At 35.5% G+C, this 18,223-nt stretch overlaps 1 protein-coding gene across 7 annotated transcripts in view; it reads right to left on the bottom strand.

Moving 5' to 3' along the window:
- Positions 1-18,223, bottom strand: part of vav1 (vav guanine nucleotide exchange factor 1) — a 36,167-nt gene that overhangs the window by 1,357 nt on the left and 16,587 nt on the right. For 4 of the 7 annotated variants that reach the window (XM_077523652.1, XM_077523653.1, XM_077523657.1 and 1 more), the window contains 26 exons: positions 17,994-18,083; positions 16,303-16,473; positions 14,711-14,803; positions 14,516-14,632; positions 11,589-11,705; positions 10,306-10,364; positions 9,813-9,878; positions 9,609-9,717; positions 9,398-9,487; positions 9,249-9,317; positions 8,479-8,679; positions 8,298-8,393; positions 7,682-7,750; positions 7,421-7,507; positions 6,097-6,182; positions 5,886-6,021; positions 5,697-5,806; positions 4,275-4,376; positions 4,077-4,171; positions 2,474-2,496; positions 2,294-2,369; positions 2,075-2,211; positions 1,423-1,488; positions 1,228-1,259; positions 1,030-1,140; positions 12-99 (listed from right to left, as the gene is read on the bottom strand). In XM_077523652.1, coding sequence (XP_077379778.1) covers positions 12-99; positions 1,030-1,140; positions 1,228-1,259; positions 1,423-1,488; positions 2,075-2,211; positions 2,294-2,369; positions 2,474-2,496; positions 4,077-4,171; positions 4,275-4,376; positions 5,697-5,806; positions 5,886-6,021; positions 6,097-6,182; positions 7,421-7,507; positions 7,682-7,750; positions 8,298-8,393; positions 8,479-8,679; positions 9,249-9,317; positions 9,398-9,487; positions 9,609-9,717; positions 9,813-9,878; positions 10,306-10,364; positions 11,589-11,705; positions 14,516-14,632; positions 14,711-14,797 — 2,229 coding nt within the window. In that variant the 5' untranslated portion in view covers positions 14,798-14,803; positions 16,303-16,473; positions 17,994-18,083. Of the gene's footprint in view, positions 1-11; positions 100-1,029; positions 1,141-1,227; positions 1,260-1,422; positions 1,489-2,074; positions 2,212-2,293; positions 2,370-2,473; positions 2,497-4,076; positions 4,172-4,274; positions 4,377-5,696; positions 5,807-5,885; positions 6,022-6,096; positions 6,183-7,420; positions 7,508-7,681; positions 7,751-8,297; positions 8,394-8,478; positions 8,680-9,248; positions 9,318-9,397; positions 9,488-9,608; positions 9,718-9,812; positions 9,879-10,305; positions 10,365-11,588; positions 11,706-14,515; positions 14,633-14,710; positions 14,807-16,302; positions 16,474-17,993; positions 18,084-18,223 lie in introns of all 7 variants that reach the window. The other 3 variants (XM_077523654.1, XM_077523659.1, XM_077523658.1) reach the window with 3 other exon arrangements.

Here is an 18,223-nt window from a genome sequence, read left to right as displayed (position 1 = left end):
CCAAAACTCACCACCAGACCCTTGAAGGCCTTCTTGTCGTTGATGCGGAACAGGCCGTCAATCGAGGTGATTTTGATGTGTTTGATGTCCATGTTTAACCTGACAAAAGTACGACAACGATTTACTGACATTAGTTTTGAAAAAATTACAATCAATGAGGACAAGACAAATCTGGTTAATAAAGGGTGTCAAACGCCCCAAAAATAAATATAGATAATAATAATAATAATAAAACTACTGAGTATCAGGGTTATTATAGTTTTGGAATTTTCATTTTAGGTAGTTTTTATTTTGTGTTGAGTTTTGTTTTTTAAATTTACTTACTTTTAATTCCTTTTCAGGATGGTTTTGTTCGTTTTTATTAGTTTTAGTTATTTAATGAACCCTTAATTTTAGTTAGTTTCAGTATTAGTTTTTTTTTAGTTTTACTAATACTTTTTTTTTTTTAGTTTTTTAGTTGTTTTTTTTTAAGTTAGTTTCGGTATTAGTTTTAGTTTAAAAAAATGTGTATTACTTCTGCGCAGCATTTAAAAAAAAATACTTGTGCGTAATATTGTAAAGAAAAGAAGGAAAAAAAACAATTTAGTTTTACAATTTTTTTTTAGTTTATTACTTTTTGTTTGTTTTTTTAGTTAGTTTAGGTATTAGTTTAAAAAAATTGTATTACTTATGCACAATATTTTAAAAAAGGGAAAAAAAAATGTGTTTAACCCAAACTTCTTTTTTAGTTTTTTAGTTTTTGTTTTTTTTTAAGTTAGTTTCGGTCTTAGTTTTAGTTTAAAAAATGTGCATTAATCTGCCTGGTTTAAAGTGCTTTGCCACCATCTTGTGGTATCTATATGTAATTACAACAAAAAAAGAAGGCAAACGTCTTCCATGCCGTTAAAATTAAGTTCAACAAGGTGCTGAAGCCGATTGGAAGAATTCTATTATTTTTTAATTTTTTTTTTTATATGGAACCCAAGAATTGATCGGTAGCGTTTGGATCAATCAATCGATCAATCAATGTGCTGCTGTGCTGCATCTCACTTGATGCTGATGGCAAACTCGCCGCCGTCCTTCTGCCGCACCAGGTAGGTCCCGTCGGAGCGAGGCATGAGCAGGTTCTTGGCGGCGGGTCGCTCCATGTGGCCCGCGAACCTTCGAGCCGCACATTTCGTGTCATGGAAATTCGGAAAATACATTGAATATGTTGAATTATCAACGTATTAAAATGATGCAACTCACCAGCTGAAAGCGGACAGATCGGGTGTGGCTCTCTGCGGGGGGAAAAAAAAAAAAAGGTGAGATCGCGCTGACGTTAGCTGCTAAACGTTCGAACTTTTAAAGTGTTATTTTGGATGGCAACACGGTGGATTTCAAAAGTCTACACACCCCATGATCACATGTCAGTTGTTGAGATAAGTGTGATTTTATACTCACGCATGAGAAGGGTATAACTTTGCGGCAGGGGAACCAGCCCGTCTGGCCTCCGGTCAAGTTTCTGCCCTGGACGACATGACGGATTATTATTATTTGATACAGATTTTGTTTGTATTATTTTCAATATACTTTGAATATAATATATACAAGTTGTACCTGAGTAATACCGGTAAGTCCCAGCACCAGCCAAATTATAAAAAAAAAAGGTGTGGCTTACAGTATTAAAAAACATAGTAATGGAAAATACATATTTTTCCATATGGAATAGCAACTATAACTTTTTTTTCAATTAAATAATCAATTTGGTCATTATTCAATTTAAATCTGCGCTGATAATATATAAAAAAAAAACAATACTAAAAGTGTCAATAATAAATACATTGTTAATTCAAATTAAACATTTATTTACAAATAAACTGTAATCAATTAATTACTCTGCAATGAATTATTTCTTATTTAAATTATTTCCTCAACGACATTTTGCAGCCAAATAAATATGTCGCTAAAAATATTGTAAAAAAAGAAACAAACACTTGATTTCGTAAGTGAATGCAAAACGAAGTGAGTGTTTTTACGTGGGCGCGTTGACGTCAAACACGGGAATCGAACGCGCGCGCGCGCGCCACTGCGGACCACGCGGCCGACGACGTACCTCCCACCACGACAGCTCCGCCTCCGCCTGCGTCAGCTCCACCACGTCGCCCTTGGACAGGTGCAGCGGGCGGCCGAAGCTGGCGGGCGGCGGCGGCAGGCCGAAGTACTCCTGACACGCCTCCATCTTGGGAAAACCTGAGCACATCACACATCAGCGATGTCATTCATGTTATTATTCAAATGTAACAAAAAAAATCAACACTTTTATTATTCCCACAATGAAATTGAGACGAGATTTGAGTCCGTGTTTTCTTACTGATGCCGGAGTTTCCCGAGGACCCTTGTGTCCTATTCTGAGTGCAACAAAGACGAAAAAGAGATGATTTGTGCACAATTATGATTTCAGCAGGTCAAGATGTCAAATGAACACTCAAGTCATCATGTGAGAGAGACTCACTTTTCTCGCAGTCGTTGCATGGTCTGAAAATGGCAAACGTCACAGATGAGTGTTAGCAGTGCTAATAAATGGATGAAATGCGCGTTACTCTTCTTTTTTTTGTGATAGGGTTTGTGATTACTGCAGCTTAGTTGGAATGTTTGTTTTTTTTGTGATTCATCATCTGTATTATGTATGTAGTGTCGGTATTATACCCCCCCTGGTGGTGAAAGTACACACACCACAATGAGCAGCATCATGCTAATTGAATTATTATGATGCAGAAACTTTTTTTTTTTTTGACACAATTAAATGTTATCACTGAATGTTTTTTTTTTTTTTAAAGAGAACATAATAATATAGAATGCTTTTTCTTATTAATATTACATTTTTTTTTCAAGTACTCTATTTTTAGGGGAAGAAAATAATATATATATATTACTTATTTTACATAATATATCTAAAATAAATAAATAAAAAATATTTAAAATACTCAACAGAATTTTTCCTCTGGTCACTTGAGATCTTAATTTATTAGAAGTATGAGGTTTCTGGGGTTGGCATAAGACTCTGGTTTTGTAACCACGCAGGAGGGGTCTTGTTGGTGCTGGACTTCACTTTGATGGATTGGATGTACTGGCTTCTATGGATCTCACTCTGCCTTATCGATCCTTCCCTCCTTCCTCTCTTTAGTTTTTCCTCTGGTCTCTTGAGATCTCGCTAAATTTGCTGGAATTTAGAGGCTTCCGGGGTTGGCGTAAGACTTTGATTTTGTAATCATGGGGAAGGCAGGAAGTGTTTGGTCGGTGCTGGATTTCACTTTGATTTACCTTTCTTTTCTCTTTATTTCTTTTTTTTTCTGACCTTTTCTCTGGTCTCCTGACCATTTAAACCTCACGACTCTGGCAAGATTCTGAAGTACCTGGTTAAGGCGAAGGGTAATGGGATATTTATAAGGTTTTAGGTGAATGAATGAGTATAAATTTATACGTATTTGCACGCACGCACACGCACGCACGCGCACGCAAACGCACGCACACATACACACAAAAAAAAAAAAAAAAAAAAAAAAAAAAAAAAAAAAAAAGGGGCAATGATGACAAGACGTTGAATCGGTCAGACTACCGAATGAACAATTCTGAGCTCTTAAGAAAAAAAATAAATAAATAAACACAAATACCTAAAATAAATAAATAAAAAATATCTAAAATAAATAAATAAATATCTAAAATAAAAAACAAATATCTAAAATAAAATAAAAATCTAATAATATATATATAATTAAAAAAATATATAAAATATAACAAAAAAATAAATAAAATTGACTGCATGACCGATTTCTGTTCCATGTACAACACTGTATACAGCAATGCTTGTTTTAAAGTGCTTTATAAATAAAGTTGAGTCGAATTGAGTTAAGTGAAGGCACCTCTGTATGTTGAAATGAAGGGAGGAGCTTTCATAGAAAAAGTATTGCTTTGCAGCCATCTTGTGGCATTTCTACATAATTCAACATTTTTTTTTTTTAAGGTGGCTCCATTAGTTACTCGCATATTTTCGCTTTGGTCCCTTATCCCCTCTGAAAAAATGGTGAAAGACTTCATTTAAAGTGCAAGCGACTGACCTGAGCTGCGTCCGCAAGCTGGCAATCTGCCCAAGCACTCCTTGTGGGCGGCCATCTTGCAGCGCGCGCAGCGATAGCCCTGGAAGAAAATCCCTCTGCGGGGATGAAAGAAGGAGAAGAGAAGAGAAGCGTGAAACCGAGTTTGGAGTCGGGAGCGGGGCAGTCGCACATCCGAGACGGACGCGCGCTCGCGAGCACCTCAGCATCATGGAGCACGCCTTGCAACACGCCGTCTCCTCAAAGTTGTGCATCTGGAAGTCGTGGTTGTTGGCCGCGGCGTTCTCGGGACACATGTTGGACCTGCGCAGACGTTTCGCAACATGACATTTGGTACTAGAGCCACACCAGAAAAGACACGGGAAGTCTGCCATTTTGGTTCAAACTAGTGTTAATTTTGTCAGCGAAAACTAAACAAAAATAATTTTGTCAACACGCATTTTTGACCAGACACGTTATCAAAAAAACAAAAGACTTTCACGTCATTCTTGCAAACGTTCTACTTCATCAGATTTTGTCATGTTTCATTGTAATTTCATACACCGGAAGCCCATACAAAAGATACAATACTGCCATCTGCTGGCCATAGTTAGTGGCTGTTTTTGATTCCACAACCCATTGACCAGGCAGCGCTGCACTTAGATGATGCACTGCCCATTGATTAAAAAAACAAAACAAAACACATAGTTGATGTCATTTAACGTTTATGGCGGCATAAATTTTACTAATCGTGATTAAACGTTTTTGGCGGTCAAAGAGTTAACTGGCAGCCATTTTCACTTGAAGCAACCCCCTTCGCCCCCGGCTGTTTTACTGGATTTTGACTGATTTTGCAAGGCCCACAGAATATTGTGTTCTATTGCTATAAAAACATGAAACATACCAAAAGAAAGATTAGAGTCTCTTCTTTCATCAGGAAAAAAAGGATGTTTCTATCCGTTTGTGTTTTGCAGCAATTAGCATTAGAGCATAGCTAAGTTTCATCATCATTCACAAATCTATTACGAATTATTAGTAATTGAGCTTTTTTTTTTTTCTCTCAACATGGCCCTGATTGATCTCTTATACTCTGCTGCCACCTGCTGGCTGTTTTTGTAATTACTACCATTTTTTTTTCACCCGTTCACTGCAGTTGAGAGGCTGCATCAAAGCCTTCTGTATGCTTTAGCATAAAAAAATAAAAAAAATCTATAAAAAACGCATAAACACGTCTTTGGGACGCTTAAAACATTTGAAATAGAACGTATTCATACGCTTTTGGGAGCAAATGAGTTAGAAACATGTTAAGTTTATATAAATACGTAAATAAATGTTGAATGTCTGTTTGAATTTTTCTTAACAAGACACAGTGTCCAATAACTGGTGAGCTATTTTTAGACCAGACACATGTACATGTACAATTTTTATTTTTTTTTTTAATTAAGTAAACTGCAAGGAAGGCACCAGCTATGTTCTCTGCTTCCCCACTCCCTCCTCCTGCTGCTGCTTAGCAATTAAGTGCACGTGCACTTAATTGAGGCAATTAACTCCAGAGTCGTTAACTGCCTATTTACAAATTCATATGCGATATCGATTTCCCAAAATGAACAACATGAACTCAAAATGGTGCTTGTTCAAACTCACTGGGCCATCTCAAACTGCTCCAGCCATTTCTTCTTCAGCTCGCGCGTTTTGAAGTACAAGTCGTAGCCGCACTTCCCGTGCGAGTCCAGCAGGAGGAAGAGGTAGGACCACTTGTAGACGCAACACCAAAAAATCCGTTTTGTTAGTCATGTCTCATCTCTCTCCAAAGAAGAAGAAGAAGAATCGCACCTTCCGCTTGTCCTTCTCGCCCGCCGTCTCGTCTCGGACTTGGTAGTGCTGCAGCGCGATGATCTCCTTCAGCTCAAACGTCTCGCCGCTCTTCTTCTTGCACACAAACATGGCCTTGTCGAACAGGAAGGCGTATCTGCGGGCGACGTCGCATTGAAGAGGAAACTTACACAAAAAATGAATAACAGAGATGAACAAGGAAATCGCTCACCTTTCCTGCTTGGACTTCTTCTCCGTGCTGCAGATCTTCAGCTCGCCGTCCATTTTGGGGCGGCCGAAGAGCGCCAAGGACTGTGACTGCATGCGGCCATTTTGTTTTGCAAGCATAGAAAATGAAGAATTATTATGGAATAAGAATACATTTCATTTGGAGTTTAAAGGGATACTTGACTCATTGAGCCTTTTACAGCAGTAAAAAGTTCAGATTTGGTCGCCCCTGGGCACAAATTTTTGTTTGTTTAAATTCTTGTGATTTTGTCCAAAATATGGCTTTTCCTTTGAAGTGTCATAACTAAGTTATTTATGAATATTTTTTTCAATGTCAACCACTCAAAATGTTCAGTGGCACCAGACCTATACATATAGACATATATAGTTATTCATTTATTGATTTATTTTTAATGCCCCTATAGGCTAATAATTGCAGTATTATTCTAATAGCAAGACTAACTATGCTGTACATATATAGAAAATAAAAGTCTAATTTGAATATTTCATATGACATAGTTAGAGGCTTGAGTAAGATTATAAGTCATGAAAACTGATTTTTTTTTTTTTGCATAGTTTTTACACAATGGCAGTTTTCTGAATATAATTAAATTCTTGTGATTTTGTCCAAAATATGGCTTTTCCTCTGAAGTGTGATAACTAAGTTATTTATGAATATTTTTTCAAGGTCAACCACTCAAAATGTTCAGTGGCACCAGACCTATCTATACATATGTATTTATTTATTTATTTATTTATTCATTTATTTTTAATGCCCCTATAGGCTAATAATTGCAGTATTATTCTAATAGCAAGACTAACTATGCTGTAGATATATAGAAAATAAAAGTCTAATTTGAATATTTCATATGACATAGTTAGAGGCTTGAATAAGATTAATAAGTCATGAAAACTGAATTTTTTTTTTTGCATACACAATGGCAGTTTTCTGAATATAATTAAATTGTTGTGATTTTGTCCAAAAAAAAAAGGCTTTTCCTTTGAAGTGTGATAACTAAGTTATTTATGAATATTTTCTTATTCAATTTCAACCACTCAAAATGTTCAGTGGCACCAGACCTATCTATACATATATAGTTTATTTATTTATTTTTAATGCCCCTATGGACTAATAATAGCAGTATTATTCTAAGAGAAAATGCACTGGCTTTGCTGTGTCGTGCGTGCGTGTGTGCACGTTTAGTTTTAGTGAACTAAAATAACCTTGATTCAAAACACACACGCACACAGACTTATTTACATATACACAAAAACAAAACAACAACATAATAGTTTTCACAGAATTCCACATGAGCTTCCCTCCTTACCATGTTCTCGATGGACATTTGGAAAGTAGTAATCTGCTTGAGGATCTCGTTGTCTCGCTTGACCTCGTTGACACATTGCGCCAGGTCCTGGCCGGGTCAAAAGACATTACTAATAGGGATGTAACGATATCCAAACATCGCGACACAATAATTATCACCACATGAATGTCACAATATAATAATTATCATAATTATCACGATATTGTGGGGAGATTGGCAACACCGGTCCCAATATTGTAAAAACATTATCTACCAACTCACTCGCATGGCATCGAGGGCCGTACGCAGATTCTCCTTGTCCGTCGGCTCGCTAGTGTGTTTGACCAACTCCTAGAGAAAAAAAAAAACAACAAAAACATTTAAACATTTGAAATTGGATTCAATTAGACAATCATATAGTTTCGCTCATTAGAAACGGGATTGTTAACGGTGAAAGAAAAAAAAAAACATGGTGGAAAATGGTCACAAGCACACAAGTAATTATCATTTCTTTTACTTTAACTCATTCAATCCCAAAAACATGGAAAAACGTTTTTTTAACACTTTGTCTTTCCATCCCAAAAACGTGTTTACACGTTTTATGTTTTGTTTTGGTTTTTTTTTAAATGCAAGACCATACAGAAGGCGTTGATGCGGCTTCTGACAATAAGAGGTGGCTTAAAGCAATAGTAGTTATTGCGGCCGGCAGGTGGCAGCAGAGTATAAGAGATCAGCCAGGTGCCATGTTGCAGCAAGCTCTTTTTGTCAGTGTTTTTACCAGGAATGCGAATATAGATGAAAGTTAGCTATCTTCTAATGCTAATTGCTGCAAAACGGAAACAGATACAAATACACTTGTTTTTCCTGATCAAAACAGAAACTTGTAACAAACAGGTACCTGTAAGAGCAGAGGGTATTTGAGAATCCGCTGCATGGGTACCATCAGCAGATCCCTGAGGGTGAATCGGCCATTGTTTGCTCTCTTGGAACACTCCTAATAAAAACAAGTCGAAAATTAAAATGTGTTCTTAACGTGAAACAATTCCACAAGAAGTGTTTTTTGTTTTTGTTTTTTGGACCTTCAGCTTCATACTGATGTCCTCTCTCGTGCTGGACAGCGTGTCCAGGTGCTTGGTGGCCGTTTCCACTTGGCTGCAGTAGCGGCCGTACAGCAGCAGCCTCTCCTTGTAGTTGACAAACACCTGGTGAAGGTTCTTGGCTCCGTTGGCCACCGAATTGCGGATCTCGTCCAGAAGCTCGCCGTGGACGACGGCCAAATCCTAAAAACACACCGATTCGGTACACGCTTTGAAACGCTTGTGAGAAAAAAAAAAAAAAAAAAGTAATTGTATCGTGATAAAAAAATGAACTCATTCAAACCCAAAACCATGGTAATACGTTTTGTTTTTTTAAAATACTTTGTCTTTCACTCCCTAAAACACATTTATTTGTTTGTTTTTATTTATTTTTTTAATGTAAGAACATAGAGAAGGCTATGATGCAGCTTCTGGCATGAAGAGGTGGCTTAAAGCAATTGTAGGTATTGCGACCAGCAGGTGGCAGCAGAGTATAAGAGATCAGCCAGTAAGTTCAGTAACAAAGTATTATACTGTTCAAGTATTTGTACTTAAGTTTTTATTTTTATATTGACTTTTTCCTTGTATTCACACGCACAACTCATTTATGTATTTATTTCGAGCTGTCAAAATTAATAGATGAATCAACAAGTAACCAACAACGATTTTAATAATTGAGTAATTGTTTGGAGCCATTTCTTTCTTTTTTTTTCTTTTTATTGAAAATTGTCCAAATCCGAAGTATTTGTACGTTGTTACTTCCCGCCACTAACCTGTATGTTGACAAAGATGCTCTCGAGGTCCTGAACCTGGAGGAATTTTGCCAGCGGTTTCTTGAAGTGCTGATGATGACGATAATGAATCATAATAAATGAGCAGCACGGCTTGCGTGCATGTGCGTGTTTACGTAGATGCGTCGCACCAGTAAAATCGATTCCAGACTTTCCGAGTACTTTTCTTCCGTCTGTTTGATCTCCTGGAGGCAGCATTCCCGCTTGTCCACGCCGGACCTCTGCGACACACGTCAGTAATTAAAGTCGATACAGATTGTCGGCAAACTGTAGTCGATGAAGTAGATTGGCAGGGAGGCAGGCATGTCATAATAACGTCGATTGGTCGGCGAGGACGCTCACGATTTCGGGTTGTCGGACCGTCCTCATCAGGTCCTCGTAGATCTCGTCCCCTTCGGCCTCCGCGTCGTCCACGCAGTCGTACAAATCGTCCGCTTCGTCGACCGTGTCGCTGCACAACAACACCGTATTACATATTTACGCCGTCACATTTGCAAAGACGTACAACGTGACTTTTTTCATCTCCTGATCGAAGCGTCTGCTTACTCGATTTGGTCGGAAAGCCCATTGTAGACGTCGTCGTCGCAAATGTCTCCTCCCAAAGGGAAAGGCCTGCAGGGCAGCGTTCATAATAATAATAATAATAATAATAATGATAATAATAATAATAAATGTATATATAAAAATAAATAAATAATATATAAATAAATAAAATATGTAAAAATAAATATAGTATGTAAATTAATAAATAAAAGCATTAATAATAACAGCGTTACTACTACTAATACTACCAATAATAATAAAACGTATATAGAAAATTAAAATAAATAAATATATAAATAAATAATATAATATATAAATAAATAAAAAATAAGAATGTACATATATAAAAATAAAATAAATAAATAATAAATAAAATACAAATAAATTACACACACATATCCATACAAATATATACGTACATCTACATACATATACACACACTGCATCATGTATAATATATTTATGATGAATTGTTTAATAATAAAGATGTACTCACTGGAATCCTCTTTGTGTCGCAATGAGTGAGTGAGACAGGATGGACAAAGTGCTCAGTACCTGCCACACAAGAAACAAATGCGTGCACACAAAAAAAAAAAAAAAAAAAGACAAGTTATTAGCATCAGTTTGAATTCATTTTTTTTTTTCCAGTATTGTACCTATTTTATAGCATTTATGAAGGTTTGAACATTGAGAACGTTTAAACAAGAGAGAAATGTGAGAAAATGTAAATGCCTCAATGAGAAAAGTGTATCAATTGTGTGATGAGGGGTTTTATTATAATAAATATAATAAATGTAAAACATAAAGCTAACTACTTCGCGGATTTCATTTATTGCAGGTCAATTTTTTTGGAACCTAACCCCAGAGGAAAATGGGGGGAACACTGTATTTCTGTTGCCAGAGTTGATTTTTAATGACTAAACAATAGTTGTGGTAAAAAAATAAAAAATAAATAAATAAATAAAAATAAATAAATAAAAAAAATCACTTAAACAGGTAATTTGAAGTGTTCGTTTCGTACGACTTATGACATTCAAAGTACAATTAAATGGAAAAATGCAAGCAAAAATCATTCAAACGGTCATTAAGTACATTTTTTTAATCCATAAAGACTGCTATTATGAAATACATACAATAATTATAATTATTTAATTATGTAATATTCAAATAATTTATTAAAGGGATACTTTACTTATTTAGCCATTTTTGGCAGTCAAACATGAATATTTTGCCTACAATAAATTTGATATTTCATAATCACAGCTCAGCTTGTGAATGTCACATGACCAAACCTAGAAAACAGGTGAGCTGTGATTTTCAGTCAACAGTAAGTTGCAAAATGTGTTTTTAAAGGTACCAATTGTACGTGAAAAATAATGAAAATATCAAATTAATTATAGACAAAATATTCACTTTTTATTGGTAGAATGGGCTAAATAAGTGACATATCCCTTTAAGAAAAACGCCATTATGAAATACATTAAAAAATCCATTAAATAATTGGGAAAAAACTAATTTAATGAGTAACAAAAGTCATCAAAAATGTATTTAGATCAGTATAAATGTAATTACATGATTAATACATAAAATTCAATGAAATAATTAAAAAAAACAAAAACAAAAACACTGACCCACAGTTGACCTTAATAAAACACATGTACGACCACAGCGGGCATCAATTTCCACCCATGGTCACGCCACTTCCTGTTTGGCGTGGCGAGGCCTGCTGCTGTTTGGCGTTTTGGCGTGAAACTCATGAGCAAGCGCCCGCCCACCTACCTTGGCAAAATCGCGCACGTCGAACAGGTCGAAGGCCTCAAACAGGTCGCTCTTCTTCAGCTGGAACTTGTTGTGACACACGCTCAGGAAGGTCCGGATGTTCTTCAGGCACAGGAACTGCAACAAAAATTTGATCCACACGGACGTGGCATCTGTAAAGCCGACGTTCTAAAGAGAAATAAAAACTGCCTTTTCCAGATAAGTAGCATTTTTTTGAAATTCAAACTTAAAAATTACAATTAAACCAATTAAAAATTAAAACAAGACTTGCTTTTCCTGCAAAAATGTTTTGTAACACCTATAGTTAAATAAGAAAAATACTACTGTATTACTGTAATAATAATTTTGGCAAAATGCAAAAAAAACAACAACAAAAAACTGCTGTACTACAGTTTTTTCATGACACTGCAGTATTATTAACATTTACATATTACCCTCATATCATTATTATTGACATATTTATATTTTGTCTATTGTTTTTATTCTTGACAGCACAAATACTTTCTACTTTCATTTTCAGCAGTAAAAAGTTCATATTTTTGTCTAGAATTATTAATTAACATGGTAAATTCATTATTTTTCATCTACCTTTTTAAAAAGTGATTTTTCTACTTGCTGTCGACTGATGAATGACATCACTTGTGCTCACGACCAATCATGGCTCAGTTTACTGACCAACCCCAGAAAACAGGTGAGCCATGATTGGTCGTGAGCGTAGGTGATGTCATCATCAGTCAACAGCAAGTACAAAAATTACTTTTTTTAATGTAATTATTTGTACATGAAAAATAATGACGTTATCAAATTCATTCTGGACAAAATATGAACTTTTCATTGCTGAAAATGGTTCAATGAGACCAGTATCACTTTAATTCTGTATATCAATAAACAAATACATTAATTAATTAATTAAAGAGATACTTGACTCATTGAGCCATTTTCAGCTTTTAAAAAATAATATTTTGTCTATAATTAATGGGGTTGCTTCATCATTTTTCATGTACAATTCATACCTTTAAAAAAAGTATTTTTTTCTACTTCCTGTCGACTGGTGATGACATCACCTGTGCTGAGGAAGTAGGTCACGGCTCACCTGTTTTCTGGGTTTGGTCAGTAAACCTCGGCACAGGTGATGTCATCATCAGTCGACAGCAAGTAGAAAAAATGACTTTTTAGAGGTATTAATTGTACATGAAAAATAATGAAGCTACCTCTAAAATATAAGATCCCACGCTTTGTTGGAAAATGATTATGTTTTTGTGTTGTCGTAAAACAAAAACTCTGAAAGAAATCGAAAAAAAAGACGTTAGTGAAAGAAGCAATACGAATGATACGAACCACAAAAAAAAAAAAAAAAAAAAAAAGGAACCGCAGACTGGAGAGCGCCATGCACAGTGCTACCCACATGTTGACGGTGGGCGGGGCATGACATTTTACATAACTTCCTGTGTGTGTGTGTGTGTCGAGCTGAGTGGGAAGTGTCGCTTGAGAAAAGAGGAAATGCTGAGTCGCGACTGACACACATCCACGTTCACGTTGGCATGTCGCTGACCCACATAAAGACGAGCAACCACCAACTCGGCGTCGTCGTCTGGAAGTACCCTTCGTTGTTGTGTAACGCCATGCAAGGCGTGTGTGCGTTACAGTGTACATTCCCGAGTGTCCTCGTCTGTTGTGACCCGGAAGTGTCCTAAAAGTACGATTGTCCCCACGAGGGGATTTCCCCAAATGTACACGTTTATGAAACGCACACACACGTGCCAACTAGGGATGTAACGATATCCAAATATCACGATACGACATTATCACGATAATGAAGCTCATGATACGATATTGTGGGGAGGTTGGCAATATTAACTCGTTCACTCCCAAAAACGTATACGTTTTTTAGGTTTTTGTTTGCTAGAGTTTTTGTATGAAGGCTTTGATGCAGTTTCTGACCTGAAGTGGTCGCTTAAAGTGATAGTAGTTATTACAAAAAAAAAAAAAAAAAAAAAAAGTGTGCTTCATCTGTTTCATAACACTTTTTTTTTTTGTAATAATTACCATCGCTTTCAGCTTCCACTTCAGAAACTGCATCAAAGCCTTCATACAAAAACTCTAGCAAACAAAAACCTAAAAAACGTATAAATACGTCTTTGGGAGTGAATGAGTTAAATAAAGGTCACAATATTGTAAAAAAAAAAAGCTCATACTAAAAAAAAAAAATATATATATATATATATATATATATATATATATATATATATACATATATATATAAAATATATAGAAATATAAAATCTAAATATATAGATATATAATATATTAAAGTGAGATGCAAGGAAGCCATTTTGGACAGCTCAAGTTACCAAATAAGTCCTATAAGTGGCAATGAAAACATTCGACAAAAGTCTACACACCCCTAATTCCAGTGCCATATTGTTGCTAAAAAAAAATAATAAAAAAATAAATAAATAAATAAATAAATAAAAAAAAAGAAAGAAAGAAAGAAAAATGAGTCCAACATAAATCAGTGCCTTTGTCAAAGTAGCTTACAAATAACGGTCAGTGTTAGCACAAAACCTTCCAGCTTCTTCTAGAAAGCCAAAAAAAATAGATAGATAAAATTTTATTTTAAAAAAGTCACAAAAGCCTACTTAAACACCCAAACTTTATTTGAGAGTCATCACTGGCACTTTAAATGGTGGCAAATGTGCGCCGACTCTCATTAAACATGAGTTGGAACGTGTACTGTAATTCACAAAATTTGTGACAAGAGGGTGTGCACACTTGTGCAACCCCATGCTCTCAGTCAGTTCATCTTTACTTCAGAACCCTCCCGGAAACAATTTGGATCGATTTGATCTCGGTGCCATTTGGACGACGTGACCAAAACACTGGCATTTGAACAAAGTGGGGGTGTGTTGACTTTCGCTAGGCCTCACCTGGGACATCTGCGGTCGCAGGTTGATCTCTCTCAGGTTGACGGCGTGAGGCAGCAGGTTGTTGAGCAGCTGGCACAGCAGCACGCCGTCTCGCAGGGCCTGAGCGAGGTCGCAAACCTGACGCACACGCAAATAACATCGTTACGTTTACCAAGCTAACGCTAACGGCTTTTTACAGAGTGGGCGTGGCTTCACCTGCGCGCTCTCCCCGGTGACGCGGTGCGTCTCCGGCAAGACGCGGCACTCGATCAGCCATTTTGCGCACTGGCGCCACAACTCCATCTTGTCCTGCTAACAAGCACACGCACACATATTTCAGCCATTTTGTTTTTTTTTTGGTGACAATGTAGCTAGCTTGAACGGCTAATTTTGTAAGATGGCGCCCGCCAAACTTCCCCTTGCATCATCTTACGTCTCGACAATATTCTTTACGCTGGTGTGAGCTGCCACAACCACAATTCCCCCCCCCCACCTTTTTGACACCATCTGTGAACTGTCCTTGACCACTGTTACTTTTTATTTCGTTTTCACTTCTTACATTCGGTTAGTTTGAATGAAGTTGTTTTATTTTTCAAAATAGACTTTAAACAGATCTGATTGGCTGGACTGGATCGGCATTAACAAAAAAACAAAAACACACAAAAAAAAATCAGTGATCGGTTGTGATGTCATTATTCGCCAATTGATCAATGACATCATTGATCTGATCCGCAAAAAATAAAAGATTACAGCGAACATAATCTCGTTCTGTGCCGCCATCTCAGTCCAAGGCAGTGAATGAGTTAAAGGAGCAAAAGCTAAAAAGGGAAGGAAAAAAAAAAAAAAAAAAAAAAAAAAAGACTAAATAAATAAATAAATAAATAAATAAATAAATGAATAAAAGTGAAAATAAAAACGGTTATTTCCAATTATATTTTTGGATATAATTTTCAAATTATATGTTTTTAAATTTCCTTTTTTATTTTCACTTTTAGTCATTTATTTATGTATCTATTTAGTCATTCATTTATGTTGAATTTTGCCAGTTTTGGTCCTCCTCCATTGCAAAAATAAATAAATTAATTAATTAATGTATAAAAGTGAAAATAAAAACGGATATAAACAAAATCTATTTAAATTATTATTATTTTTTTTTGCTCTTTTTATTTCCAATTATACTTTTGGATATCATTTTCAAACTAAATATATATTTTTTTCATTTTTATTTTCACTTCATTTATTTATTTATTTAGTCATTTATTTATGTTGAATTTTGGCAGTTTTGGTCCTCCTCCATTGCAAAAGTAAATAAATAAATACATAAAATTACTTCAGTATTAAATCCAACTAAATCATTATTAATATTGCTCAGAAATTGTGTGCTTCAAACATGTTTTAAAATGTCAAAATTGAAGATTTAAAACACATTTTTTTTTCACAGAAACGTACGCAAAAGTGAGTCAGTTGGTGGACAGCTAAACACAAGAGTAAACTGATGAGTCGTCGTCTTTTTTTTTTCGTGAATGAAATTGTTTGTTGAATTTTAGTTTTGTTATTTTTTTTTGTTAGTTTTAGTTAGTTTTTCCTACGCGTGTTGGTAAATGGATAACAATTGGAAAAAAACAGAAACGGCCCGATACTATGCGGTTAAAAGGAAGCTGTTAATGGCTCCAGACTCATGATCGTCTTCAGCTTTTCACTTCCTGTACCAATATTTCTGTTCACGTCATTTTTTTTTTGCTCCGATAAAACACCACATACACATAAAAAGACAGCCCAGAAAGAAATAACGAGCCGAAGAAGCTCACCTTCAAAAAGTTCCTCGGCGTGGACGGCGGCCTCTCGTCGGTGACTTCATTGTCACATTCTGCCTGCGTTCCGCCTCGGTTCCGCGGTGGGGTGTTCTTCAGCGGCCGTCGCGGCACTTCCTTTTTCCTGACACGCGCGCGGTCGCGTTCGTGTCAGAAGCGGGGCTGTTGCTACGGCGACATGAGCAGCAAGAGTTAGGTGTTAAGTTAGCGAGCTCGTCAGATGTGCAGTTTATAGACTCAACTTTCCGCGGTGATGTAAGCAAGAATCACACAATGAAGAAAGGAAGTGAAAGTATATGGAAATGAAATTAGCAAACAAGGCTTTTTTTTTTTTTTTAAATCTTGATGTTCTTTGTCCTAAAGAGGTCAGTGTGGCTCTGAACAGCAGGCAGCCACCGCATTCATTTTATTATTTTGAAGAGTATTGTTTTTGTTCAGGCTCAATTTTGCATTGAGACACATTAGGTTTGTGTACCTGTTGATTTGAACCTGAATAGCTTTTTTTTTTTTTTAAAGATAAAAAGCCAGTCTTTCAACACTAATCATTTTTTTTCAAGATAAAAACCAGATTTTTTTTCATGCAAAAAAGTTGCATTATCAAAATGACTTTTTAGACAAAACATAATTTGCCATGTTTTTAGAATATTTACATTCTTGATGGGTATGTGAAGAGAATTTTTGTTTAAGAAAATGTATTTTTTGTGATATTAAGCTATTATATTAGAAAAAAATGCATAAAGTATGATTTGCTTTTTAACTCATTCACTGCCAGTCATTATAGAAAATTTTTAAATTTCCAATACTCACGTGGTATTCCATTCAATAATTATATATAAACCGAATCTACCAAATAACAGAATAGACTCCCTACTTTTTGTCCCGTCCCGTTCTTTTATAATTGACAGCAGAAAAATGTAGGTTTGCCAAAATACAGCCATTTCTCCCATGGACTCTGAAACTGTGTTTATTTCCTATAAAATGGGGCTATGATGTCATCTACCGGTGGTTGGGCATCAGTAAAGTTGTTTCCAAGTTTGATATTTACAGTGGAGCATGCTCAGATTCGCCCCCATTTAGCACCGCTCTAAAAAATACAATTGACAAGTATACTTGTCAAAGGCAGTGAATGAGTTAAGATTAAAATTAGTATTTTTAATGCATTTTATTATGTTGAAACAAAGCTGTAATATGAAATTTAATTTTTTTTTGACATGAAATAATTCTGTTTTTCAAGATTGGCTTTTTTTTTTTTTTTTAAGAAAAATGTGCTTTTATGCGGGGACAAAAATATGAGAATAAATAAGTTTCTTTCAAAGATGAAAAAAAATATTTTTTTCTCAAGATTAAAAGTCCTATTTTGTCATGACACAAAGTTGTATTTTTTTCCAAGATAAAAAGTTAAGGTTTTATTTTATTGTATTTTACAGTAAATGTCTTTCTTGATAAAAATGTTGTATTTTTATGGTTATTATTTTTAGATTTTATTTAAACAGATGGAATTGTATGAATTTTTTTTTTTCTTGAACAATAATTTTGATAATTTAAATTTTTTATTTTTTTTTGAAAGCATGAACAATACTGTCACCTGGTGGCTGGAATGAGCAAGTGTCGCTAAGTTTGGTATGATAAGTGTGCATGACCTATGGACCATAAGGCCAAAATGTGTGGCCTTCATGTTAGTTTGTCACCTGACTTGATCCTTGTTTGTGGAGGACGATGACGAGCGGGTGGCACGTGACGATTTTCCCCCCAAAAATGTAACGGCTTCTTCCTTTGGCCTGATCAAATAAAAAGCTGTCAATATTGATTTTGTCTTTGAATGTGTCCCATTATTTACTTTCAATATTACTTTTATTAAATGAATGAATATTAACACACTAACTCAGAGAACATAATGACTTGTTGCACACACACGTCA

Source organism: Festucalex cinctus, chromosome 6 (assembly GCF_051991245.1).
Source record: "Festucalex cinctus isolate MCC-2025b chromosome 6, RoL_Fcin_1.0, whole genome shotgun sequence".
NCBI classification, from domain to species: domain Eukaryota; kingdom Metazoa; phylum Chordata; class Actinopteri; order Syngnathiformes; family Syngnathidae; genus Festucalex; species Festucalex cinctus.
Note: the sequence above shows the minus strand (reverse complement) of the source record. Positions and strands in the feature narration are given on the sequence as shown.